Genomic DNA, 27,240 nt, shown 5'->3' with positions numbered 1-27,240 from the left:
TTCTTTTCATCAAGGTAATGTCGAACATTTTCCAATTCACTCATACCTATATCAAACATCAATTTGAAATGTTGATTTTATTATTCAAATTTCCACTAAGCATAAAAAACTGAGAGGAAACAAAGAATTCTACATTCCTCCTTCTGCAAATCAAGGCCTAAATATGGTAAGATGCAGGTATCTACCTAATCCAAAAATCTTAGGTCAGAGCTATCACCATCAAGATATGTTATGAATTCCTTGTATTGTAGCCCAGCTAGAGAAAGTCAGCGTAAAGGATATATTTTAAGGCCTCTCTGCACGGTAATTATTTAGTATGTTTAGCACAATTCTAACTAGCAAAAGGATTATTAACTGTGCAAAAGTAATGACATTTTGAAGGGAATACCCTGAAAATTCTCCATTCAGATCGAAAATATTCTGAATTTTGACTCAAAATTGCTTGATCATTGGTGGTAGGAAGTAGCCTTCCACAATACCTACAAACTGCACTCCTACATGGTGAATGGCTTTAATATTAAAAAATTTAACTTTAAGTGTTTATGAGTCTCTAACTCTGAACATTGCTGAAAGAAGTATTTGACACTGCAAACTTTTAGAAGCATGCCAGTTTAGGATTTATTACCTATCTTGTGGTTTAAAACTATTTCATAAAACAAAATTTAGGACTTGTCTCTGTTCAAGTCTACTAGGCTCCTGAATACTAAAGGGAAAGAACACCATATTATCTTTGCATGCCGTAAGGAAACACTGAAACCACACATTAGAAGTTTGTGTTATCATCCTGCAATCCAGTGAAAAAACAATGCCACTAAATACCTCCACTTTGACTGTGTGCCAATTCCCAATGCTTTTTTTTTTTGCGGTACGCGGGCCTCTCACCGCTGCGGCCTCTCCCGTTGCGGAGCACAGGCTCAGGACGCGCAGGCTCAGCGGCCATGGCTCACGGCCCAGCCGCTCCGCGGCATGTGGAATCTTCCCGGACCGGGGCGCGAACCTTGTGTCCCCTGCATCGGCAGGCGGACTCCCAACCACTGTGCCACCAGGGAAGCCCCCCAATGCTTTTTAAAGAATAATTTTTAGAAAGTACAGAAAGTATACATCAGCTATGGAATATTAAGGGGTTTGGAGGAATAAATAATTCAAGAAAACAGAAAACACATATGACTTCTATTCATTCTTAGAATGAAATCAGAAACATGAACAAACTAACTTGCTTCCTTCTGTGTCTAATGAATTATCTCCCAATTTTAGCTAAGGTCAACTTAAATCCAACTAGGCAGGAAAGAGAGACTGTGATAACCCACTTTCTGGCATGAGATTTCCCTTAAAGTTTCCTATTTATAATCCAAGAAGCAGTATGTGTACTTATTTCACCAACATTTGGTACTTCATGTTCAAGGTCAACAGTACAGACCTTAGTATGATTCCTGCATAATAATAACGGCTATAATTTACTAAGCACTTTTCAAATGCTTGGCATGCCCCCACTACAACTCTGTGAGGCAGGTATTCTTCATTCCATTCTGTAACTGAAGAAATTAAGATATACAACATAATGACTCATCAAGACCAAATAGTGCTTGATGGATTCAGGAGCTGAACTCAGTACTGTCCCCAACTGAGGCTACAGAAGCCAAACTTGTAAGAAGAAACATTTTATGTTTTTAAAAATAGCAAGATACACACGAACATGTTGAACTTATAAACAAAACTGTTGTTCTTATAAAGAAATATATACATCGATTTATTTTCCCCAAGCTTGTTCCAGAAGAAACAGTTTAAGGCAGGTAAGCTTTTACCTATAAATATACATTGACAGTGAGGCATTAATAGAATGTAGGAAAAATTTTTACTAATCATACCTACTTTACTTTCTTAGAGGTAGAACACTGATTTTCCATCTCAAAGCTTTGTTTAAAAGTGGGTATCTAAATAATCCTCATGTTTTACTTTTATTCCTAAATGCTGAGGGCAATGTAATTAATTAAAAAAAAAAAAAAGAAAGAGACTAAAGGTAAGAGGGAGGAAAATAGTCATACACAAACCTTGCTTCTGGTCGCTAGCTGCAGTGACAGGGGTGCTGGCAGCAAGATGAGCGCTCTCCACAGTCCCATAAACCACAGGGCTGTGCTCAGGGACCTGGCTGGGCAGCTGCTGGGATTTGAAGTACAAAAAAGGGTGATAATGAGCGTGCGAACATAAAAACTAGCAACATGGAACCCAAGGCAAGTGGGGAAGACAAAGTAGGGCAGGAGATCACAAAATTAAAAAAAAAAAACAAAAAAAAAAAACAGAAAGCAAGGAAAAAATATATAGGCCAGTATAATAAATTCAAAGAGTACATGGGAAGACAAGGAAGAAAAGGAAAAGAGGCAGCAGGAAAGGGGAAGGAAAAGAGATGATTAATATTAACCACAGCAAGAGAAGACAGCACAACAATCATTAGTATAATGCATTCTCCAGTGTTCCTTCTAAGGACAGACTTTCAATCTAACAGTTATGTCACATCTGAGAGAGAATTTAGCATCCTCCCAGTCAAGACCAAAGGGACTTGGTCAACTTCATTTATAAATTACCTAGCAAAGTAGTTCATCAGTCAAAAAGAGGACAAACAAAACATGATGGGTTTTAAAACCAGTTACTGATTCAAGAAAACAATACTGAAAGGTGATTCTTACCATTTGTCCATATAACCACTCAGGTGAAATGCAACTTGGAAAGCCTTTAAAGAAACTTTCACCTTAAAATGTCTTTAGATTCTGGGTCAAGGATGATATCTTTTCAGAGTCTGAAATCTGAGTAAAGTATCTGGCTTTTCAGAGCTAAGAGAAAACTATCCTTTTCAATCAGCCAGTATATGGAATAAAAAATGCCCATCAAAATCCTAGCAGAGTAGGTTGAAAAAAATTGCAGGCATTGTTCAACTTAGAGGGAAAAAGAATTACACAAGAAAGAACAAGAACATTCAATCTGCATCACATTCCAGTTAGGTATTTGTTCTGGATTTGAGGGTTACACAAAAGCCACACAACAAAGCAGTGTCTCTCCTCGGAGATCTAAGGTCAATTTTTTGATAGCTATAATCGTCTACGTTGAATTCTATCAGTGCTATCAGAGCAGAGCTCCCTGCACAATTCTGATTTTTTTTTTTTTGGAGGGGATGGGGAAATTGGGGGTAGACAGGGCCACTTAAAAATGGGAGTTAATGAAAAATATTTTCGAGTCAGTAAGTCTCACATACAGTAGGAATATAAAATGAAATATATGAGTTAAACACCTATCATTTACCGTATGTCATTTAACTAACAATGCTTTTCACAATGTACAACATACAATTTATATAGGTCTATATGTAATGTATAAAATAACAGATAAAAATGGGAAAAATAGTATTATCTCACCTATTCATTATAGACCATGAAAGTACTCATATTCCACAAAAACTTCTAAATGAAGACCACTAAAATTATATTTCCATATGTAAAAAATGAAAGAGTTTCTATTTTCACTTTGAATCACTGTCAAATGGATAGTACTACCATGATTACTCTACTCTGAATCCTTAGCTCCAGTGGGAAAAAAATTCTATTACTAAAATTCAAAAACTAGGAAGGGTTCCCAGCTGTAAGTGAAAATAACAGTCACCCCTCTATACCCGCAGATGTGTGAACCGCAGATACACAGACCCGATTGTACTAGCCATTAATACCTAAAAGACTTAAATATCCACGGATTTTGCTATCCGTGGGTCCTGGAACCAATCTTCTGTGGATACTGAGGGATGACTGTAGGGACTCAGTTCAATTCTATGGTTGAAAACAGCTCTAGAACGAAGGAAAGAGTCTATACTCTTTAATATTTATTAAATAGTTATCCACATAACCCAGGAAAGAAAGATCTGTAAATTGTGTCCTTTACCAGAAAGAATGAAAATATTAACTACTCTAATAGTCAGGGAAATTAATAACCAATGAAAAAGGGTAACTGCTGAAAGTAGATCACCAAAATAAATGACATACATGGTTAAGGTGGGAGTTTTAAGACAGTAAAAGACTGCTGATACCTATAAATCTGTATAGATCAGAGAGTTTTTCAATCTAAGATTAAAATACCTTCAATCATATTAAAAAGACAACTGCACAGGCATTTTTCCAACAACAAAGCCCTAGGAAGATGTTATGTATAAAGATTTATAAGAAAGGAGTGAGATAACATGTTGGTTAACTCATAGTTCCAAATCCAAGTATCTAGTACTTAAGTTATATAGCCACGGAATGCTAGGAAAGTACTCAATTTCCTCAGCTGGGGACTTCCCTGGCAGTCCAGTGGTTAAGACTCCACACTTCCAATGCAGGGGGTGCAGGTTCGATCCCTGGTCGGGGAACTAAGATCCCACATGCCACATGGCACAGCCAAAAAAAAAAAAAAAAAAAACAACAAACCACACAAAGGTAATCCTTAGCTGTAAACTGAAAAGGAACTAAAGATCCTACAGTGCCTTTCAGCTTTAACATTCTCTAAGCCTCTGATAGGACCAAGAAAATAACATACTAACATACAACATACATCAATACTCTAATTTTGTTTCAGATTAATTTTAATTTAGGATAATCTCAAATGTTAGCTAACCTCTAATTTCATCTCTTCTCAGGTGACATGATCAACCCTGTTGAGAATATATTTAATGAATTTCAAAATCACTGCACTTCAGTCACTTTCACTGTTGGTAGGAGTTAAAATTTATAAAAATCAGACTGGAAGGGCAATTGATATCAAAACATGAAATAATTCAACAAAGAGGCTCAGGAAGTCAGGTTAAAAGGTTAGGGTTTATTTGGCAACATCACATTGTTTCAACAGTTCATAATTTATGTCAATGCTAAATTCCCTCCCCACATCAAATTTTTCAAGATCAAAGCTCTGATTGGCAGAAGAAAAAAAATTCTCACTTTTCAAATACAATGTTAAGGAAGCTTATTTAAAGAATGGCAAGATATCAGATACTTGATAGTACCCAAGAAGTGAATTTCCTGTATGAACTCTACTTGAGAATCTACTCTGTTGAAGATTTACGTATTAAAGTTGAAATACTGGCCTGAAGGGATACTGGTAGATGTGGGCCCACTGGAAGAATTAATTTTTTTTAAATAGAGTACCAACAGATAAAACGAGGCAACAAAATCTGGATTGTCTTTAATATTCTTTGTACAATTTAAAATTCAATTCTCGAGAGCAGCCAAGATGGCAGAGTAGAAAGCCTCAGTTATCTCACTCATGAGCACGCCAAAATCACAACTGTCTTCAAAACGACCATCAATGAAAAAGACTGGAACCTACCAGAAAAGATTTTCTAAAACTAAAGACATAAAGAAGGAACTAAAACAAGATGGGTAGGAGGGGCAGACTCGTGGTATAATCAAATCCCATACCCCTGGGTGGGCAACCCACAAACTGGAGAATAGTTATATTGCAAAGGATTTCCCGTAGGAGTGAGAGTTCTGAGACCCATGTCCAACTCCCCAGTCCAGGGGTCCTGCACCGGGAAGATGAAACCCCAGAGCATGTGGCTTTGAAGGCCAGAGCGGCTTAATTTCAGAAGCCCCATAGGACAGAGGGCAAAAGAAACTTCACTCTTAAAAGGGTGCACACAAAATCTGATGCGCACTGGGACCCAGGTCAAAAGCAGTAACTTGATAGGAGCCTGGGCCAGACCTACTTGCTGGTCTTGGGCAGTCTCCTGGAGAGGTATGTGTGTGGGGGTGTGTGTGGCTGTGGCTCACCCTGAGGACACAGATACTGGTGGCAGCCATACTTGGGAACATTCTACTGTGTGACCACTGCTGCTGGTGGCTGCCATCTTCACTCACTAGTTCCAACACCTAACCCTAAATCCACACAACAGCCTGTAGGCACCAGTGCTGGGACGCCTCAGGCAAAGCAACTCAGCGGAAACAGAGGCCCACCCATCAGCAGACAGGCTGCCAAAAGACATCGTGATCCCACAGCCACCTCTAGACATGCGCCAAGACATGCCCTTGCCCACCAAAGGGCCAAGAACCACTTCCACCCAGCAACGGGCATGCACTGCCCTCTCCCTCCAGGAAGCCTGCACTAGCCTCTAGAACAGCCTCATCCAACAGGGGGCAGACACCGGATGCAAGAAAACTATGATCCTGCAGCCTGCAGACCCAGCCCACTCACAGCAGGCCAGACCTTATCCTGGGACCAGCTTGGCCCAGGCCCCGTCCACCAGCAGGCCAACACAAGCTTCAGGACACCCTGGATCCCATACAAAACTGTGTCAGGAACTGGCTCCCCCACCAACGATTTGAAACAAGTTCTAGGATCCCTGGGCCCTTCAGCCAGACTTCAGGAACCAGCTCTGCATGCCACTACTAACCCCAGGCACTAATCCCAGGACCTGGTGTAGTACAGGCAACAGCCTCGGAGTCTTTGGGATCCTGACTCCACCCACCAGTGAGCTGGCACTAGCCCAAGGGCCCCCTAGGGATCTAAAACAAGCTACCTCGTGACCACGCCCCACCACACAGCAGCTAGCAGCATCCACACAAGGCATGGCCTGGCAACCAATCACACTAGGGGCCAACAAAGCCCACCAGACCACCCACACAGTCAGCCCTCCACAACAGAAGGAGTCACTCAGCCCTCTTAGGAGGAACCCCTAGAGCATACAGCTTGGGTGACAACAGGGGAGTGCACTGCTGGGACCCATAGGATGTCTCCTATAGAAAGTCACTTTTCCAAGTTTGAGAAATGTAACTAACCTACCACATACATAAAAATACAAATAGAAACTCAGACAAAATGAGGTGGCAGAGAAACATGTTCCAGATGAAGGAACAAGACAAAACCCCAGAAGAAAAACCAAATGAAGTGGAGACAGGCAATCTACCCAAGAAAGAGTTCAGAGTAATGATTGTAAAGATGATAAAAGAACTCAGGAGAAGAATGGATACACAGAGTGAGAAGTTTTAAACAAAGAGTTAGAAAATATAAAGAACAACCAAACAGAGATGAAGAATACAATAACTGAAATGAAAAATACACTAGAAGGAATCAACAGCAGACTAAATGATACAGAGGAATGGACCAGTAAGCTGGAAGACAGAGTCGTGGAAATCACTGCTGACGAACAGAAAAAAGAAAGAGGGCTTCCCTGGTGGCGCAGTGGTTGAGAGTCCGCCTGCCGAAGCAGGGGACACGGGTTTGTGCCCCGGTCCGGGAAGATCCCACGTGCCGCGGAGTGGCTGGGCCCGTGAGCCATGGCCGCTGAGCCTGCGCGTCCGGAGCCTGTGCTCCGCAACGGGAGAGGCCACAACAGTGAGAGGCCCGCGTACCGCAAAAAAAAAAAAAAGAAAGAAAAGAAATGAGGACAGTTTAAGAGACCTCTGAGACGATATCAAGTGTACTAATATTCACATTATAGCGGTCTGAGACAAAGAGAGAGAGAAAGGGCCTGAGAAAATATGTGAAGACACAACTTCCTAACCTGGGAGAACTTCCCTAACCTGGGAAAGGAAACAGTCACCCAAGTCCAGGAAGTGCAGAGAGTCCCACACAGGATTAACACAAGAGGAAGACACCAAGACACACCATAATCAAAATGACAAAAATAAAGATAAAGAGAGAATATTAAAAGCAAGGGAACTCCCATAAGGCTATCAGCTGATTTTTCAGCAGAAACTCTGCAGGCCAGAAGGGAGTAGGACGATGTATTTAAAGTGATTAAAGGGAAAAACCTACAACCAAGAATATTCTACCTGGCAAGGTTCTCATTCAGATGTGATGGAGAAATCAAAAGCTTTACAGACAAGTAAAAGCTAAAAGAGTTCAGCACCACCAAACCAACTTTACAACAAATGTTAAAGGAACTTCTCTAGGCAAAAAAAGACACAACCAGCAACAAGAAAACTACAGAATAAAAAAGCTCACTGGTAAAGGTAAACACACACTAAGGGTAGGAAATCATACATACATAAAGCTAGCAGGGAGGTTAAAAAGACAAAAAAATGTAGTCAAGTCATCTATAACCACAATAAGCAGTTAAGGGATACACAAAACAGATGTAAAATATGATATCAAAAACAGTAATCATGAGAGGAGAAGACTAAAAATGTAGGGGTTTAAAAATGCATTTAAGGGACTTCCCTGGTGGTCCAGCGGTTAAGACTCCGCGCTTCCACTGCAGGGGGCACAGGTTCAAGCCTTGGTTGGGGAACTAAGATCCTGCCTGTCGATCTCATGTGCTGCATGGCACAGCCAAAAAAAAATGCATTTGAAATTAAAAGATGAGCAACTTAAAACAATCATGTATATATATAGACTGCTAACCACAAACCAAAAATCTACGATAGATATATACACAAAAAAGGAAAGGAATCCAGAAGTAACACTAAAGATAGTCATAAAATCATAATAGAAGAGAGCAAAAGAAGACAGGCAAAAAAAAAAGAAAGACCTACAAAACAAATAAAAAACGAGTACCAAAATGGCAGTAAGAACATACATATCAATAATTATCTTAAACATAAACGAACTAAATGCTCCAACCAAAAGGAATAAAGTGGCTGAACGAATACAAAAATTAGGTCTATATATATGCTATCTACAAGAGACTCACCTCAGATCTAGAGAAACACACAGAATGAAAGTGAGAGGATGGAAAAAAGTATTCCATGAAAATGGAAATCAAAAGAAAGCCAGAGTAGCAATACTTATATCAGACAAAATAGACTTTAAAATAAAAACTGTTACAAGAGACAAAGAAGGACACTACATAATGATCAATGGATCAATCCAAGATTAAGATAAAGAATTCATGCAGCCAACATGGGAGCACCTCAATATATAAGGCAAATATTAACATATAAAAGGAGAAATAGACAGTAACACAATAATAGTAGGGGAATTTGACACCCCACTTACATCAATGGTCAGATCATCCAAACAGAAAATCAGTAAGGAAACACAGACCTTAAATGACACATTAGACCAAATGGACTTAACTGATATATAAAGGGCATTCCACGTGAAAGGAGCTGAATACATTTTCTTTTCAAGAGCACATGGGGCATCCTCCATGATAGATCACAGGCTAAGCCATAAAACAAGCCTTGATAAGGTTAAGAAAACTGAAATCATATCAAGCATCTTTTCCAATCACAATGCTGTGAGACTAGAAATTAACTACAAGAAAAAAACTGCAAACACATGGAGGATGAAAAATATGCTACTAAACACAAACACATGGAGGAAAGAAAATATGCTACTAAACAACCAATGGATCACTGAAGAAATCAAAGAGGAAATTAAAAAATACTTAGAGGTAAATGAAAAAAAAAATGCTGAACCTAGGGGATGTGGCAAAAGCAGTTCTAAGAGGGAAGTTTAGAGCAATACAAGCTTACCTCAGGAAACCAGAAAAATCTCAAATGAATAACCTTACTAAAGCAATTAGAGAAAGAAGAACAAACAAAACCTAAACTTAGTAGAAGGAAAGAAGCCATAAAGATCAAAGAAGAGGGCTTTCCTGGTTGTGCAGTGGTTGAGAGTCTGCCTGCTGATGCAGGGGACACGGGTTCGTGCCCCGGTCCGGGAAGATCCCACATGCTGTGGAACGGATGGGCTCGTGAGCCATGGCCGCTGAGCCTGCGCGTCTAGAGCCTCTGCTCCACAACGGGAGAGGCCACAACAGTAAGAGGCCCGCGTAATGCAAAAACAAACAAACAAACAAAAGATCAAAGAAGAAATAAATGAAATACAGACTAAAAAACAAAAAAAGATCAATGAAACTACAAGCTGGTTCTTTGAAAAGATAAACAAAATTAATAAACCTATAGCCAGACTATCCAATAAACAAAGGGAGAAGGTCCAAATCAATAAAATCAGAAGTGAAAAAGGAGAAGTTACAACTGATACCACAGAAATACAACAGATCATAAGAGACTACTACAAGCAACTATACACCAACACAACAGACAACCTAGAACAAATGGACAAATTCTTAGAAAGGCACAACCTCCCAAAATTGAACCAGGAAGAAATAGAAAACACCAACAGACCAACTACCAGTACTGCAATTGAATCAGTAATTTAAAAACTCCCAAAGCAAACGTCCAGGACCAGATGACTTCACAGATGAATTCTACCAAACATTTAGAGAAGAGTTAGCATCTATCCTTCTGAAACAGTGCAAAAAAACTGCAGAGGAAGGAACACTTCTGAACACATTCTATGAGGCCAGCACCACCCTGATACCAAAACCAGACAAAGATACTACAAAAATAGAAAATTACAGGCCAATATCACTGATAAAAATAGATTCAAAAATCCTCAACAAAATACCAGCAAACCAAATCTAACAATACATTAAAAAGATCATACACCATGATCAAGTGGGATTTATCCTAGGGATGCAAGGATTTTTCAATAGCTGCTAATCAATGTGATACACAACATTAAAAAATTGAAGAATAAAAACCATATGATCATCTCAATAGATGCAGAAAAAGCTTTTGATAAAATTCAACCTCCATTTATGATAAAAACTCTCCAGAAAGTGGGCATAGAGGGAATATACCTCAACATAATAAATGTCATATATGACAAACCCACAGTTGACATCATACTCAATGGTGAAAAGCTGAAAGCATTTCCTCTAAGATCAGGAACAAGACAAGAATGCCCACTCTTGCCACTTTTATTCAACACAGGTTTGGAAGTTCTAGCCACAGTATTCAGAAAAGAAAAAGAAATTTTAAAAATCCAAATTGGAACGGAAGAAGTAAAACTGTCACTGTTTGCAGATGACATGATACTATACATAGGAAATCCTAAACACGCTACCAGAAAACTACTAGAGCTCATCAATGAATTTGGTATAGTTGCAGGATACAAAATTAATGTGCAGAAATCTGTTGCATTTTTATACACTAACAACGAACTATCAGAGAAATTAAGAAAATAATCTCATTCACCAACGCATCAAAAAGAACAGAACATCTAGGAATAAGCCTACCTAAGGAGGCAAAGACCAATACTCTGAAAACTCTAAGACACTGATGAAAGAAACTGAATATGACACAACAGATGGAAAGATATACCATGTTCCTGGATTGGAAGAATCAATGTTGTTAAGATGACCATACTACCCAAGGCAATCTACAGATTCAATGCAAGTCCTGTCAAAATACCAATGGCATTTTTCACAGAACTAGAACAAATAATTTTAAAATTTATATGAAACACCTAAGACCCCAAATAGCCAAAACAATCTTGAGAAAGAAGAACAGAGCTGGAGAATTCATGCTCCTTGACTTCAGACTATACAAAAAAGCTACAGTCATCAAAACAGTACAATACTGGCATAAAAACAGACACACAGATCAATGAAACAGGATAGACAGCCCAGAAATAAACCCAAGCACTTACGGTCAATTAATCTATAACAAAGGAGGCAAGAATATACAATGGAGAAGAGACAGTCTCTCCAATAAGTGGTGCTGGAAAAACTGGACAGCTACATGTAAAAGAAATAAATTAGAACACTCTCTGACACCGTACACAAAAATAAACTCAAAATGGATTAAAGACTTAAATGTAAGACCAAACAGTATAGAACTCCTAGAGAAAAGCATAGGCAGAATATTCTTTGACATAAGTTGCAGCAATATTTTTGGGGGATCCACCTCCTAAAGTAAAGAAAATAAAAGCAAAAATAAACAAATTGGACGTAATTAAACTTACAAGCTTTTGCACAGCAAAGGAAACCATCGACAAAATGGAAAGACAACCTAGTAAATGGAAGAAAATATTTGCAAATGATATGATGGATAGGGCATTAATACCTAACATATGTAAACAGCTCATACAACATGACATCAAAAAAAAAAAAAAACCCCAACTAAAAAGTAGGCAGAAGAACTGAATCAAAAAGAACACAAATAACAAATATTGGTGAGGATGTGGAAAAAAGGGAACCCTCGTACACTGTTGGTGGGAATGTAAACTGCTGCAGCTATTGTGAAAATAGTATGGAAATGCCCTGAAAAATAAAAACAGAACTATCATATGACCCAGCAATTCAACTCCTGAGTATATATCAAAAAAAGAAAAAACATTTATTCGAAAAGATACATGCACCCCTATGTTCATAGCAGCATTATTTACAATTGCCAAGATACAGAAGCAACCTAAGTGTCCGTCAAAAGATAAATGGATAAAAAAGATGTGATACACACACACACACACACACACACACACACACACACACACACACACACACACACACACACACACACCGGTACCTACTGAGCCATAAAAGAGAAATGAAAATTTTGCCATTTGTAGCAACATGGATGGACTTAGAGGGCATTATGCTAACTGAAACAAGTCAGATAAAGACAAATACTGTGTGATATCACTTATATATGGAATCTAAAAAATACAACCAACTAGTGAATATAGCAAAAAAGAAGCAAACTCACAGTCACTAGAGAACAAACTAGTGACTATCAGTGTGGGGGGAGGGGCAATATAGGGGTGGGGCAGTGGGAGATGCAAAACTACTGGGTGTCAAGTATGTATTGTACAACACGGGAAAATAGTCAATATTTTGTAATAACTGTAAATGGAAAGTAACCTTTAAAAGTTGTATAAAAATTTAAAAATTAGATTTGGCAGTTTAAAAAGTAAATAAAATTCATTTCTCTTTACATAACCTACAGTGTTTCTACCCAAAGAGAGGCCACCATCATTTACTGTCTATTTTAAACGTGTATATGACAGGATGCTTCATTACAGAGGTAACTGTAGACAGGAGGCCAGCAACTATGGCCCAGGGGCCACATGCCTATTTTGGTACTTTCCATGAGATAAGAACTTTTTACATTTTTAAATAGTTGGGGGAATTTTAAAAGAACAATATTTCTTGACATATGAAAATTACAGGATACTTAGAAAGTTTTATTGGAACAGCCACAGCCATTCATTTACATATTGTCTATGGCTGCTTTCATGCAACAATATCAGAGTTGAGTAGTGGTGAAAGAGACAGCTGGCTGCAAAACCAAAAATGTGTACGATCTGGCCCTTTACAGAAAATGATTGCTGACCCTTATTGTAATCCACTGAGAGAAAGCCAGAGACTCCAAATAGTTATATAAATATAAGCAAGATGCTGATGTAATTTACTGTTATCATAAGAGGCTATTTGAACGTTTCACATTTCATTATTTATATGTTATATGTAACTGACTTTTCGAAGTCCCATTCAATGACTTTAAAACAGCCATTGTAATAAATACCACGTGTTTAACATACACAAACCCTGGGGATAAAGAAGTACTGCCCCCGATTGAGAAACATTATGAAGATTAGGAAGTAAAAAAATAAATGGCACCAGGAAAAAGGACCAAAACATACTTCTTTCATAAATGGGAGAGAATTCTCCTACACGCATTCTTTAGAAAGGTGTGTATATGAGTGTATGCATGCGCACACATGCACACACACACTCACATGTGTGGATTTTCCCCCCTGGCATCTATCACATACAAAGCATTGAGAACCCACTGGTGATTAAAACAGAAAAATCCTTAGCTTCTGGAGCTTATATTTCTTTCAAGGGAAACATATTAAAGAATAAACCTGTACACACACAGAGGAATATTATTCAACCATAAAAAAAAATGAAAGCTTGCCCTTTGCAATAACATGAATGGACCTTGTGGGTATTATACTAAGTGAAATAATCCAGATAGAGAAAGAAATGCCATATGAGCTCACTTATATGTAGAATTAAAAAACAAAACAAAACTCATAGAAAAGAGAACAGATTGGTGGTTGCCAGAGGTGGGGGGTAGGGTGGGAAAAATGGGTGAAGGGGATCAAAAGGTACAAACTTCCAGTTATAAAATAAATAAGTCATGGGGATGTAATGAACAGCATGGCAACTCTAGTTAATAATACTATATCGCATATTTGAAAGCTGCAAAGACAATAGATCTTAAAAGTTCTCATAAATAAAAAATTGTTTTTTGTAACTGTGCATGGTGACAGCTGTTAACTAGACTTATTGTGGTCATTTTACAATTTATACAAATATCATTATGTTGTACACCTAAAACTAATGTAATGTTTATGTCAATTATACCTCAGTAAAAAAATAAATAAATAGAGGGGCTTCCTTGGTGGCGCACTGGTTAAGAATCCGCCTGCCAATGAAGGGGACATGGGTTCAAGCCCTGGTCTGGGAAGATCCCACATGCCACAGAGCAACTAAGCTCGTGCACCATAACTACTGAGCCTGAGCTCTAGAGCCTGCCTGCCACAACTACTGAGCCCGCGTGCCACAACTACTGAAGCCTGCGCGCCTAGAGGCCATGCTCTGCAACAAGAGAAGCCACAGCAATGAGAAGCCCACACACCGCAATGAAGAGTAGCCCCAGCTCGACGCAACTAAAGAAAGACCATGCAAAGGAATGAAGACCCAACACAGCCAAAAATAAATAAATAAATAAAATTTTTTAATAAATAAATAAAAAGAATAGACAGAGAGGCAAGCAGAAGCAAGGAGATGAGTAGGAAAGTTACTGTTGTTTAGGGGAGATCAAAGTGGTTTAGAAGATAACAGTAGCAGTGGAGATGGTGAAAATGAGCCAGATAGGACTTGATGATATAATGGTGTGGAATATGGAATAAAGATTTTTGTTTTTAATTAAAAAAAATTTTTTGGCTGTGTTGGGTCTTCGTTGCTGCGCGCGGGCTTTCTCTAGTTGTGGCAAGCAGGGGCTACTCTCCATCGTGGTGCGCAGACTTCTCACTTGGGTGGCAAGTGAGTAATTCTTAAAACAGAAAAAAGAATAAGAGGGAGTAGGGAGAGGAAGGAAAATATATAGCTCATTTTAAAATTTTAAGTGATTTTACTTCACCACCCCTTTGGAAGTAGACAATTATGGAAGCCTTGCCTATACAGTCGTCCCTCAGTATCCATGGGGGATTGAGTCTAGGACAGCCCGTGGATACCAAAAGCCTCAGGTGCTCAAGTCCCTTATATGAAAAGGTACAGTATTTGCGTTTAACCTCCCAGGTACTTTAAATCATTTCTATATTACTTATAATACCTAACACAACATAAATGCTCTGTAAATACTTGCCAGTGCATGGTAAATTCAAGTTTTGCTTTTTAGAACTTTCTGAAATTTTTTTTCCTGAATATTTTTCATCCCTGGTTATTTGAATTAGCAGATGAAGAACCTGTGGATAGGGAGGGCTGACCGTACAACACCATACACTTATTTTTACCCTGCAGGGTCCAAAGTGACTTTCAGGAAGCAGGCACATTTCTTAATGTGAAAACGTTCCTTGTGCCTCACTGCTATCAACAACAGAGATATAGCTGAGAGACTCTGATGCTGAGGGAAAGTAACAAAAATGTTCCCTTCTTTCCAACTTAAATATTTAAGGACTAAAAGGGAACTCTGAGATTACTTAGTATAATCCCTCATTTTACATATCAAAAAATAGGGGTTTAAAGGGCTTCACATTCTGACCCAGGGTCATAAATCTAAGTGACAGAGTGGAGACCGACCAGCATCAAGTACTCTAGTATTCTGTCCATTCATGCACCTCTGTCTGTGTACTACGATCATCTGAATGGGCACATATATTACACATATTTCTATATCTTTAATACATCTGAGATATAAAATCTCAAGGAGTTATTCCACAGATCATTTTAAAACTCAGGAAGCAGGACAATTTTAAATTCAATCTACTCTTCAGGACAAAAACAGAAGCAGCAAAAACCTGTTTCTCCTCTCCATTCTCCTCCAATGCAGTTTCTCTCAATTAACTCTTCTTAGCTTACTTGCTTGCCAAAATCATTCATTATCCCCCTTTTCAAACATCCATGTACACTCCATGTTATGTTTTACTATAAATCCCAGTGTCTAAGCTTGAAGAATCACCTCTGATTCTTCCCTCTCTCTAACTCCTAGGGGAACCATGCAATGTGTTTACCTGGACAGTACTGGTTTATGCCTGTTGTCCCAGCAAAATGATTAATAGCATCCCCATTCATTCTAAAACTGCCCCAATTTCGATGATAAATCATAGGGTTACTCTTTTTATAATCCTTAGTTAGTAACCAATGGCTGAATATTTCTCTCACTGGCTTCCTCTCCTTCAACTGACTTCCCAATTTATCGCTAGAAATGGTACAGTCTCCCTTCACTCAATTTCCCATCTCCATGTGCCTCTTTGCACATGCTGCCACTCTGCCTGGAATACCCTTCTCTCTCTTTCCATTTTTGTGAATACCAATCTGGGAACTCAGCCCAAGTGGCATCTCTGCTGTGAAGCCTTCAAGACTCCTCCAGTCATTCTCTGTGCCTTCTGAAATAACAATAATTGTAATACTAATAACAGATTACATTTGTTGAATGCTCATTGTGTCCCAAGCTTAAGCAATTTTAAGTATTTATTTAATACTTATAATAACTCTATATGATATTTATTTCCCTTGTTTTTTAAAATGTGGAAGCTAAAGTTCTAGAAGATAAGTAATTTGGCTAAAGTTACAAAATTCAGTTGTGGAACTAGGACTTGAAACCAAGTATATCTGATTCTAAGCCAAACCTTTAAACCTCTCCCCTGTACTATCTCACCTGTACCAAGTACCATTAATAGATTTCTGTGATCCAACACATTTGAGCCTGTGCTATAAATATGACCCACTTGGTCATCTCTGTGCTGTAATAATTCTCGGTATACATTTCACAGGAGGATCGGTCATATATTAGTAAGCATCCTCTGTCTCCCTTGAAGAGACTGGGATGAGCTCAATGATAGGGAAAGGGCTTGCTATTCATTCACATCACATGCAATTGTGACTCAAAGCAGGTACTCCGTAAGGCCAAAAGCAATACAGTATTTACTATTTAGTCATAAATTCTGAAAAGGGTTGTCTCATCTGCAGTCTTACTTACTAAGACTGTGGTCTAGGATCTATTTAGAATTAGGCCAAGGCTACAAACTAGCAGTTTTTAGGTTAAACCTAAAGGATCTTATTTGGCTGGCATAGTGCTATTTATTAGTAGAATTAGTTGCCGATTAAAACTCGCAGATTGATTTCTAGCTTCTTTTGAAACATTGGGTCAACATTTTTACATGACATAACAATTAGGCATTAATGATTGCTTCCCCTAACCAGGGATATCCTCTCCTACTCTATGTGCACCACTCTCCATGAATTTCTAGAAAATGAAGCCAAGTGTCGGTTGCCATCATCACACTTGCGCTGTTGTTGTTCTTAAGAAGAAAATGAAATATTTCTAGTACATATGTCTGTTAAGAGGCTATTTATTCATTCCATGAATTTCATGCATTTGGAAAGACAACAGATCGGTAAGTGTGGATTTAAATGCAAACTACCTAATAAAATAAAGTGATGCTTCAAGACAACATTACACCTCAAAAAGAACTACCAACATTATAATAATTGACTGATGACCTTTATCAAATAAAAATGTACATTTAATGGGCTTTATGATTACACATACATTCGTATTCAGGCCTGGGATCCCTGGGGAAAGATAAAAAGCAAAAGGATTCCTGTGACTAAGGACAGAGAGATAACCAGAAGAGGGTAGGATCAAGCTTGGTAAGATTAAAGAAAAACAAACCAGCCCACAGGGAATTAAAATGCAAAAGGATATACTAATATATATTCAAGTTGAGAATTTAAACACAAATCAACAAAAGGTTGTCAACTACACAGCTGGACAGTAACAATATTTTAATTAATGTGGGAAAATACAGACCAAAATTGAACTGCCCCGATCGACTAATCCTAAATTTTCGCTATAGTATGTTCCCACCTAACAGAGCACATAAGTGAATAACTTAAATGTGTATATGGTGCTTGTCCCATGTTTACGTACAGGGACAAGATTAAGTATAAGCCCTGTTCAATCATTCTAGATTTGGAATATCCCTGGGGAAATAATAGGGACTGGTGAAAAGTCCTATTAACAATCATTAATATAACCTTACAATTCATATATCTAGATGGTTACATATTATACTTAGCCAGATGATGGAAGACTGAGATAAAAGTCAGCCAGAGAGTATCATCGTTTCCAAGTGAAACACATCATTATACAAAGTTCCAAGTTTTAGGTCGACTCAAAATTCACAGATTTTCAAGGGGCTCTAAACTTAGACATCTGTTTGTGAGCTCAATTTTTAAAGAACTTTTTTTAAACCTATACAGTACTACTAAAATCCAGTCAATAGTCTGTCATTCTGAAATGCCTTATATTTGATCATCCATGTCACTTGTTTCGTAAACTGGGCTCTGAGAAGTACCTCACCAATCGGCCACAAGAGGGGGAAGCAAGCAGATTCCTAGACCTTAACAACTTTGGTTATGTCTGTTTTATATGCTGAGCATTCACTTTAGATATTTTGAAGATTTGAAATCACTCTTCTCCTCTGAATGGTTTAGCAGAATTTAAAGTAACCCCATGATGAAATCAAAATTCTGTCAAACTTGGGGGGGGGGGCGTCCATTTTCTATTACAGTTTGCTAAACCTCAGCTTCTCCTGGAAAGCCTTGATGTCTAAAAGCAAGAAAGTGAACTCTTAGACGATCACGATAACCACATTCTGCAACAGGAACAAAAAGGTGTTTGACATAACTTGTTAATAACCTTTGTAAATAATTAAAGAAGACACCCTGCACTCAAGAAGCTCATTTATGTAGTACTAAAAAGTAAGAGGTATACCTATAATACATTTAAATATGCTCTGAATAACACAGGCAATCATCTCAAACACAGTTCAATAAAAATGTTTAAATTCTCAATTTTAATGTTTATATTATCACAGAGTGTAGCATTTAACTCCTAAGACTCCATATCGAAAATATAAAATACTCATTTAATGATGAGGTTTCCATAGGAATGCAGCTCCTTTTGGTACCATGCAATAATAGTTCATTAGGAAGAGTGGCAGCAGCTATGCTCTGAATGTGAAGACAATACAGAGAAATATTACCAATAAAAAGTTGGAAGTTATAACAGTTTACAAAGAGAAACAACATGTCTGTTTAAATATCATTTAGATATTCGAGGCTATGAGACAACTGACAGAAAGGAAAAGTACAGTCAAGTGGCTACAGAAGAAAGAAGAGCTCAGTAGAGGTTAGTGAACAAAAAATACACCTCATCATCCATCATGGCACATTCTGTCTTACCTGAGGAGGAGTAGGGGTGGATGTGGGTCTCCCTATGGGTGGAGTAGGATTTCTGCTGCCACCTCCAGACATAATCTCCTCTGTTATGTCTTTACCTCCCTGGTTTGGATCTCGAATTCTTATCTATAAGGTTACAAATAAGATGGCATATTTATAGATGGGTGCCTGTGTAGTAGATTTATAGGCATATGATGTATAAAGATGCAAACTGGGAAATCTCTCAAACATCACAGTTGACAATCACCACATCTGACTTGATTTCAATCACGGAACCAGAGGAGGTCATTCAAAAGAATTTAGGCCATTAGCTCTGACTTGAATTAATTAGCACAACAAGCTAAAATGAAACCTAGTTGGAAAAATTTCTAGGTCAAAAAGGCAAAGTATTAACACTTGTCTTTTAAGCAATGCCAAATTGACTGATTTTATTTATAATGCTTAACGTAAGACAAGATTCGTAAAAGAGTTTTAAAATATGGAAGTTACTATCTAAAGTTTTAAAGCCCTTAAATGGTTCTCTAACAAAATGAACACTATCCATATCCTAGGACTCAGAAACAGGGATTTATGTTGCAGATAACCTCGTATATGTATGTAAAGATGCTCACTGCAATACTGTTTTTTTTCCCAGCAAAGACACAGAAAGATTCTAAAGGCTGATCGAGAACATAGTAGTTAAAACTTTACGCTACAATATGTGGAACCTAGAAAAATCGTACAGATGAACCGGTCTGCAGGGCAGAAATAGAGACACAGATGTAGAGAACAAACATATGGACACCAAGGGGGGAAAGTGGCGAGGGGCGGTGGTGGTGTAATGAATTGGGAGATTGGGATTGACATATATACATTAATATGTATAAAATGGATAACTAATAAGAACCTGCTGTATAAAAAAAAAAAAATTTATGCTACATCCTTACAATTAAATACCAAACAGCCAGTAGAAAAAATGAGATTGATCTACATGTACTAATATGGAATGACTGTCAAGATGTATTGGTAAATGAAAAGATGCAAGATACAGAACAATGTGTATGGTCTTCTTTTAATTTTTTTGAAGGCTACCTATGCATAGACATCAGTGGAGATGGTGCTATAATGGAGGTGGAGTACCTGGGTCTAGGCCTTCCATCCTGGGACAGTGCTGAAAGCCCCCCTCTGCTTGTCATTAAATCCAGAGCTTATCAAGCTAGCTTTGGCTTCTTGAAAATGTCAAAGAATTCACTAATAAAACCATTTGTATCTGGAAGCTTTCCTGGGAGTAAGTCTTTATTAAGATTTCTACTATCAGCTATTTTTTCAGGTATAGAATCTTATGCTTACTATAGTTTTTTGGGTTTTTAAAAATTAATTGATTAATTTATTTATTTTTGGCTGCACTGGGTCTTCGTTGCTGTGCGTGGGCTCTTCTCTAGTTGCAGCGAGCAGGGACTACTCTTCATCACGGTGCACGGGCTTCTCGTTGCAGTAGCTTCTCTTGTGGCAGAGCACGGGCTCTAGGTGCACGGGCTTTAGTAGTTGTGGCACACAGGCTCAGTAGTTGTGGTGCACGGGCTTAGCTGCTCTGCAGCATGTGGGATCTTCCCAGACCAGGGCTCAAACCTGTGTCTCCTGCACTGGCAGGCGGATTCTTAACCACTGCAACACCAGGGAAGTCCCCTACTACAGTTTTATGTACTGTTTTACAATTCATTTATTCTACTTTCTTCTTCAGTAACATCTATTAATACCGTGTTCCATTTTCATTATTTTCTTTATTAATTTTTCTGCATTCTGAGAGTGTTCTTCAAGTCCAACATCTACCATGCTGTGTCAACATTTCCACAGCAGTTTCTCAACTGTAGTGTCATGATACATTGGCATGTCATGGTTATTATGATGTGTGCACAAATAATTTGTCTCTGATAAAAAAAGAACCAAAGTTCTGAACCTCATTAATTTTTATTAAATGAGAGTACTTGCAAGAGTATTGCTATGATCTCACTCCCACCTATTTTATTTGTGTGAATGTGGGAATCTCTTATAAACATCATTCATTTTGTGTGTTCTGATGGATAAAAGATTGCAAGCCACTCTTCTACAAAATATTCTGCAGTGCGTATTTCATATTACTGTACTCCAATTCTCTTGGGCCTGCCTGAATAGATAGAGGCAAAGTCTCTGTAATTTATTTAAAACAATTACAATACATTTTCTAAATTCTGCTTTCTGTTTCTTAAAATAAATATATTCTATAGGAAAGATTTTTCTTGCTGTCCTTAATACTATGCCCATTTTCTCTTGTGCTGTTTTTCCCCTGTCAATTCATATTTGAATATAGAGCTGACTAGGACTAGAGTTAAAGGACAACAAGGATGTGAGAACCGAGCTCAAATTCCTCCCACTTAGTGAGACTTTAGAAGATTAAAACTTCCTGTTCTGGAGCTGGATGGCATGTTGTCATTTAGCATAGCTGGCTCAGTGCATGTTGAAAATTGATATTAAGCAAAGGGTACTTGCAACGTCTAATTATCTGCCCATACAAATCCTCCAAGTCTAGTGGTGAGGATATAAGGGAGGAATAAAAATTGGCAGTCATTTGGGAACTGAGGTGAATAATTATCACAGCTGTGGGTAAACTTATTTGATAAGTAAATGGACATTCAATTTTAAAGTGAGAAAACTTAATGAAGATCTCTTACTGTTTTTTTCTCTCTCTTGGCTGGAGGGGGCTGCTGCTGCGTAGGCACTATGATAGGTGCTGACTGATACACTGGCTGACTTGGGTAAAAAGGCGCTCCTAAAGAATTAGAAAAGAATGAAAAAAAGCATTCAGTTATTTCGTCAACCACTATAAGACTAGTAATGGCACTGTAAATCTAGACAATTAGTTAAAAAAAAAAAAGTAACAGACAAAAATAAGCATTCGTCTTGCTCAGCTCTTTCCCCCAGCTCCCCTCCAGCTACTGAAGTGGTCAAGGAATGATTCCCAAACAGTCATAAGCATCTATCTTTTCTTCAGCATCCACTATAAAAACAACTAAATAAGCAACTCCTGCAGACTGCCACCAGAGTTACTGCTTAAAAAAAAAATCTATCCTGGGGGCCCACTGCCTCCAACCGTGATTCTCAAACAAAGGTTTGTGTGGATATGTCTTGTGTGTGGGTTTGGTCGGGGGCAGGAGAATATATCTCATCATCTTGGGGGTTGGGGTGGTCTAATTCTTCTCCTTTACTTATGGAGAACCACTGCCACCGGGAGCTACCATTTAGGTTTGGCGAATGTCCTACTGTTGGGGCCGATAACAAGCAGCCTAGAGATAAAGTCCAACCACTAGGAATCCAGGTTCCAAACTACATTTTCTACCATTCTCAAACTCCACACCTTTGCTCTAAGCTATAACGTATTGCTATCCCTTGAGTAACATATTCCTATCCCTTGAGTACACCAATCTCTTCAACATTGTTCATGCCTATGACTGTACTGCCCTTCTGCCTGAAATTAACTTCTTCTACCTACCCACCTCAATGAATCCTTTTTAACTTTCAAAACTTTGACTATTGTTATAATTACTATTAAACCAGAGTGCTTATAGCAGAGGTGGTAAGAAGGGGTGAGATACTGGATATTTTTGAAAGTAGAACCTCCAGACTTGCTAATGGATTGGATGTGGGTGTGAGAGAAACAAGTGTCAAGGAAAATTCTTAAGGTCTGTCTGAGCAAGTGGAAGGATGGAGGTACTATTTACTGTGCTATTTATTTATTTACTGAGATGAGGAAGAGTACAATTTAGGGCAGAAAAATCAAGAGCTCAATTTTGGACATGTAAAGTTTTGACATTCTTATTAGACTTTCAAACAGAGATATCAAGTAGGCCAAAAGAGACACAAGTCTGGAGTCGGTGAATAGGTATCCATTTTGGAATTAGACTATATGGAAGTATTTAAACCATGAGACTGGGTAACTCAGGAAATGAGTTCAAACAGAAAAGAAGCCCAAGGACTAAACTTTGAAGCACTCTATGCTGTTTATTTATTTATTTTAATAGTGACCTTTTTTTGGCGGCACTGCATTGCTTGCAGGATCTTAGTTCCCTGACCAGGGACTCAATCTGGACCCACAGCAGTGAAAGCACAGAGTCCTAACCACTGGATCACCATGGAACCCCCAAGGCACTCTATGTTGTTTAGGTATGTTGCACACATATGAAGAAAACCCAGCAAAGGAGATGAATGGTCCAAGAATGGGCAGAGTGCTTAACTATGTCAAATGGTACTGGGAGGTCAATTAAGATTTAGCAAAGTAGAATTCACTGGTGACCTCGACAAAAGTTGTTTGGGTGCGGGTGGAGGTGTGCATCCTCATCTGTCTTCAGAAAATGAAGACAGTGAGTACAGACAGCTCTTTTTCTTAAAAGTCTTAAAGGGGGCTTCCCTGGTGGCGCAGTGGTTGAGAGTCCGCCTGCCGATGCAGGGGACACGGGTTCGTGCCCCAGTCCGGAAGGATCCCACGTGCCGCAGAGTGGCTGGGCCAGTGAGCCATGGCCGCTGGGCCTGCGCGTCCGGAGCCTGTGCTCCGCGACAGGAGAGGCCGCGACAGTGAGAGGCCCGCGTACCGCAAAAAAAACAAAACAAAACAAAAAGTCTTAAAGGAAGCAAAAAAATGGGCTATAGGTGGACAAAAATATGAAGTAAAAAAAAAACTTTTTTTTTTAAAAGATGGGAATGAAACAATATACCCGTATGCTGATAAAACTAATCCAGCAGAGGGAGAAAAAAAGTGGTAATGTAGGAAAGAGACAAGAGAACTGCTAGAGTAACAGCCTTAAATGGGTACATATATGATGGGTGCACAAGTGATGGTTAGCCTTTAGTGGGAGAGATGGATAGCAGTCAAAGTAACAAGAAGGAAAGAAATGTGTATGAAGATAGTTAATACTGGTAAAATCCTTGGTACTTTAGTAAAAAGTCAAATAATGTAGGCTCCATTATCACTGTCGTCATCGACATCTTCACCATCCCCACCATCATCACAATAATAATCCTCAAGTGGAAATTTCTCGGAAGCACTATGATTTGCAGTATCAGAACTCTGCAGGTATCAATCAGGTTTCGAGAACCAGATTTGGAAAAGAACTAAACAGGGCTGATGTAAACAGCATGACTAGGATTTGAATAAATTCAAAGACAAAAACACATTAGCTATCCTCTAGTAAGTGAGCAAAGTATTACCAAACAGAGCTCAAATAAACAATTCTATACTACCATATTATGTCACTAGCTCCAAAACTCACAAAACAAACCCCTAAAATTGGTTTCAAATACTGTTACACAAGCAATACAATTGGCTCACCTTGCCTTATTTTTTAAGCTAAGTGAAATAAGATCCAAAAGGTAAAACATAACTTAAAAAAAAAAAATCAGATTCTTCTAATGAATCAGTTCTGCATCAACATGATTGGGGCAGAGGCTGATGTATAATATATGCACAATAAATATCAGGTGAATAAACCTGGCAGAATAGGACAATCTCAATATAGTGGGGAGTTAAACACTAAATTAGTAAAACATTTAGTCAACTATGGATCCCAGCAGAGCAGGCCTTCTGCCCTACCAAACAATAGTTGTTTTTTTTAAAGAATCTAATCCAACTTCTTACATAGGCAGGGACATTTAAAACATTTATTTTATTCTATTAAAAATGTGAGTCACTTTTGCATACCATTTATCAGGCAAGTTACTTAATGTCTCTGGAACTCTTATTCATGGAATGAGTTAGGTCTGTCTAGATCAGGAGGCCCAAATTCAGCTTAATACCATTTATTTTGTAAATAAAGTATTATGGGAAGACACCCACAAACAACACTTTATCTACTCTCTATGGCTGTTTTCCCACTACTATGGCAGAGCTGAATGGTTTGGGTTAAAGGTGGGTGTGGGGATGGGATCCTAGTTCTGCAAAGCCTGAGATATTTACTATATATGGTCCTTTATAGAAAAAGTTTGCTGACTCTTATTCTATATCAGTGGTTCTCCTAACCCCAGTCTATATAAAAGGTGCCAATGATATATGGCAAAATATATACAATAATAACCATGAAATACACACATACACACACAACTACAGGCTTGCCAACTTGACATTTTTGGAAAGGACTGTTCCTTTTTTGAAATTATTTCAGTCTTACTCTTTTGTTCTTAAAACAGCCTTCCTATAGGAAATGATACAATAAGTAGCAGTTCGCTTTAAAAGTCTTATTGGCAAAACTTTAAATGTAATAGTCATGTATGTTTCTTCCTTTATTTTGCTTTACTTTATATTTCACTTGCCCAGGATACTGAAAGATCTGGGAACAACTGGTCTAGTCGATATTTAGATTTCATCTCATTGGCAAAACCCCAAGCACAAACATCACACAAGTAAGTTCCTGAAAGGCAGGGAGAATACCTCAACATCTACATTCCACAGAATACTTAGCACAAATGTCTTACACATTGCAGGTCTTCCAAAACCTTGCAAAACTTTCAATTTTCCATAGAAACAAAGATAAATATAGTGGTTAAATATGCAGGCTGGCACATAAAAATCAAGTTATCCCATAATATACCCATAATAATAATGTATTGACGCTCTGCAAAAATACAATCAAACTGAATTTGAGGTGCCAAAAAAGTTTCCCACCTACACACACTACGGGGAACAATGACTCCCTCAGCTCTTACGAGCTGAACAAGGTGCCCAAGCCCCCATAGAGACTCAGGAAAAGAGTGGAAAGAAGATGACAGAAGGAAAGGGAAATGACATGACAGAGTGAGAAAAAAGGAGAGTATACTGGCTTGAAGTAAGAGAGAACGGGGCCATCTACCACTGTAAGTTCTCCATCTTTTTTTCCTTCCTCAACATCACTGCCACCATCAACCACATCCCTTTGCTCCCAAAACTATGTTTTTCATCTTGGGCGATCACCCTCTAGGGTTGGCCTGGAAATAATTTCAGTCTCCATGAGGTATTTCTCATGTTAACAGGCATCAAAATATTTAAGAAACACTGACAAGAGAAAAACTGAAAAGCAACGCTGAGCAAATACTATTCATTAGTTATTTTTCCTCAACACTATAGAAACACTGCAAAAATTATACAGAATTCTATGATCCTAGTTACTGAAATTCAATGTAGTTAAGGATATTTTTTGAGAACCACTGTTCAAGGTTTAAACCAAGTAGGGGAGTAAACTGTTAGTATGCAGGAGTGAAGTGCAAAGTTAAGGATGAAGAACTAAGAACTCTGGTGGTGGGGGGGGGGAAGCCCACCCAACTCACAAACTCCAGCAGTAGAGCAAGAAGGAACAAGTCTTGGATTCATTCCTTGCCAGTTCAGATAAAGGAAGGTCCTCTGCCCTAGAAGAAAGGACTCCTGCTTTGGAACACAGAAGTAGGATCCCATCCCCACACCCACCTTTAATCCAACCCAAGATGAGGACAGGAGAGATGAAGAGGAAAGGGGAGGCAACAGGATCAGAGGGAAATTTAAGAAATGGAAGTGAAAAGATAAGAGAAGGGGAGATTCCAAGAAAAGGAAATAGAATGTTTATGGCTTCTACACCATAAGACCAAGGCAATATAGCTGGAGGACCTATAATTGATGGGAACGATTAGATTACAACTTTTGATTCTGATAAAAACATACTAACTAGTGACAGGCTTTAAAACTAAAACATATGCCCAAATAACAAAAAGAACCTAAACTTCTATCAGCAGAGAACTAGACTATGATTTATTCTTAAAATGGAATACTATGTAGCTTGAAATTCTATAGGCAATGAAATGGAAAGATGTCCATGAATATGTCGTGAGATGGGGAAAAAAACCAGGAAGTTTTAGAACATTAAAAATAGTATGTGCCCATTTGCATTAAAAATTATTTAAATATGAATAAAAAAATATGTTTCAATCTGTTAAATCATTATTGCTTTAGG

The 27,240-nt window shown here is 38.3% G+C and overlaps 1 protein-coding gene across 1 annotated transcript in view; it reads right to left on the bottom strand.

Annotated features, from left to right (window-relative positions):
• The window catches only part of EIF4G3 (eukaryotic translation initiation factor 4 gamma 3), a 370,424-nt gene that overhangs the window by 137,411 nt on the left and 205,773 nt on the right, over nucleotides 1-27,240 (bottom strand). The window contains exons 8-10 of the mRNA XM_082833610.1: nucleotides 21,967-22,064; nucleotides 19,283-19,405; nucleotides 2,049-2,154 (exon numbers count right to left, since the gene is read on the bottom strand). Coding sequence (XP_082689736.1) covers nucleotides 2,049-2,154; nucleotides 19,283-19,405; nucleotides 21,967-22,064 — 327 coding nt within the window. The remainder of the gene's footprint in view (nucleotides 1-2,048; nucleotides 2,155-19,282; nucleotides 19,406-21,966; nucleotides 22,065-27,240) is intronic.

This window comes from Leucopleurus acutus (assembly GCF_964270905.1).
Source record: "Leucopleurus acutus genome assembly, chromosome: 2".
Classification (NCBI taxonomy): Eukaryota; Metazoa; Chordata; class Mammalia; order Artiodactyla; family Delphinidae; genus Leucopleurus; species Leucopleurus acutus.
The sequence above is the reverse complement of the archived record's forward strand: the minus strand, read 5'-3'. Positions and strand labels throughout refer to the sequence as shown.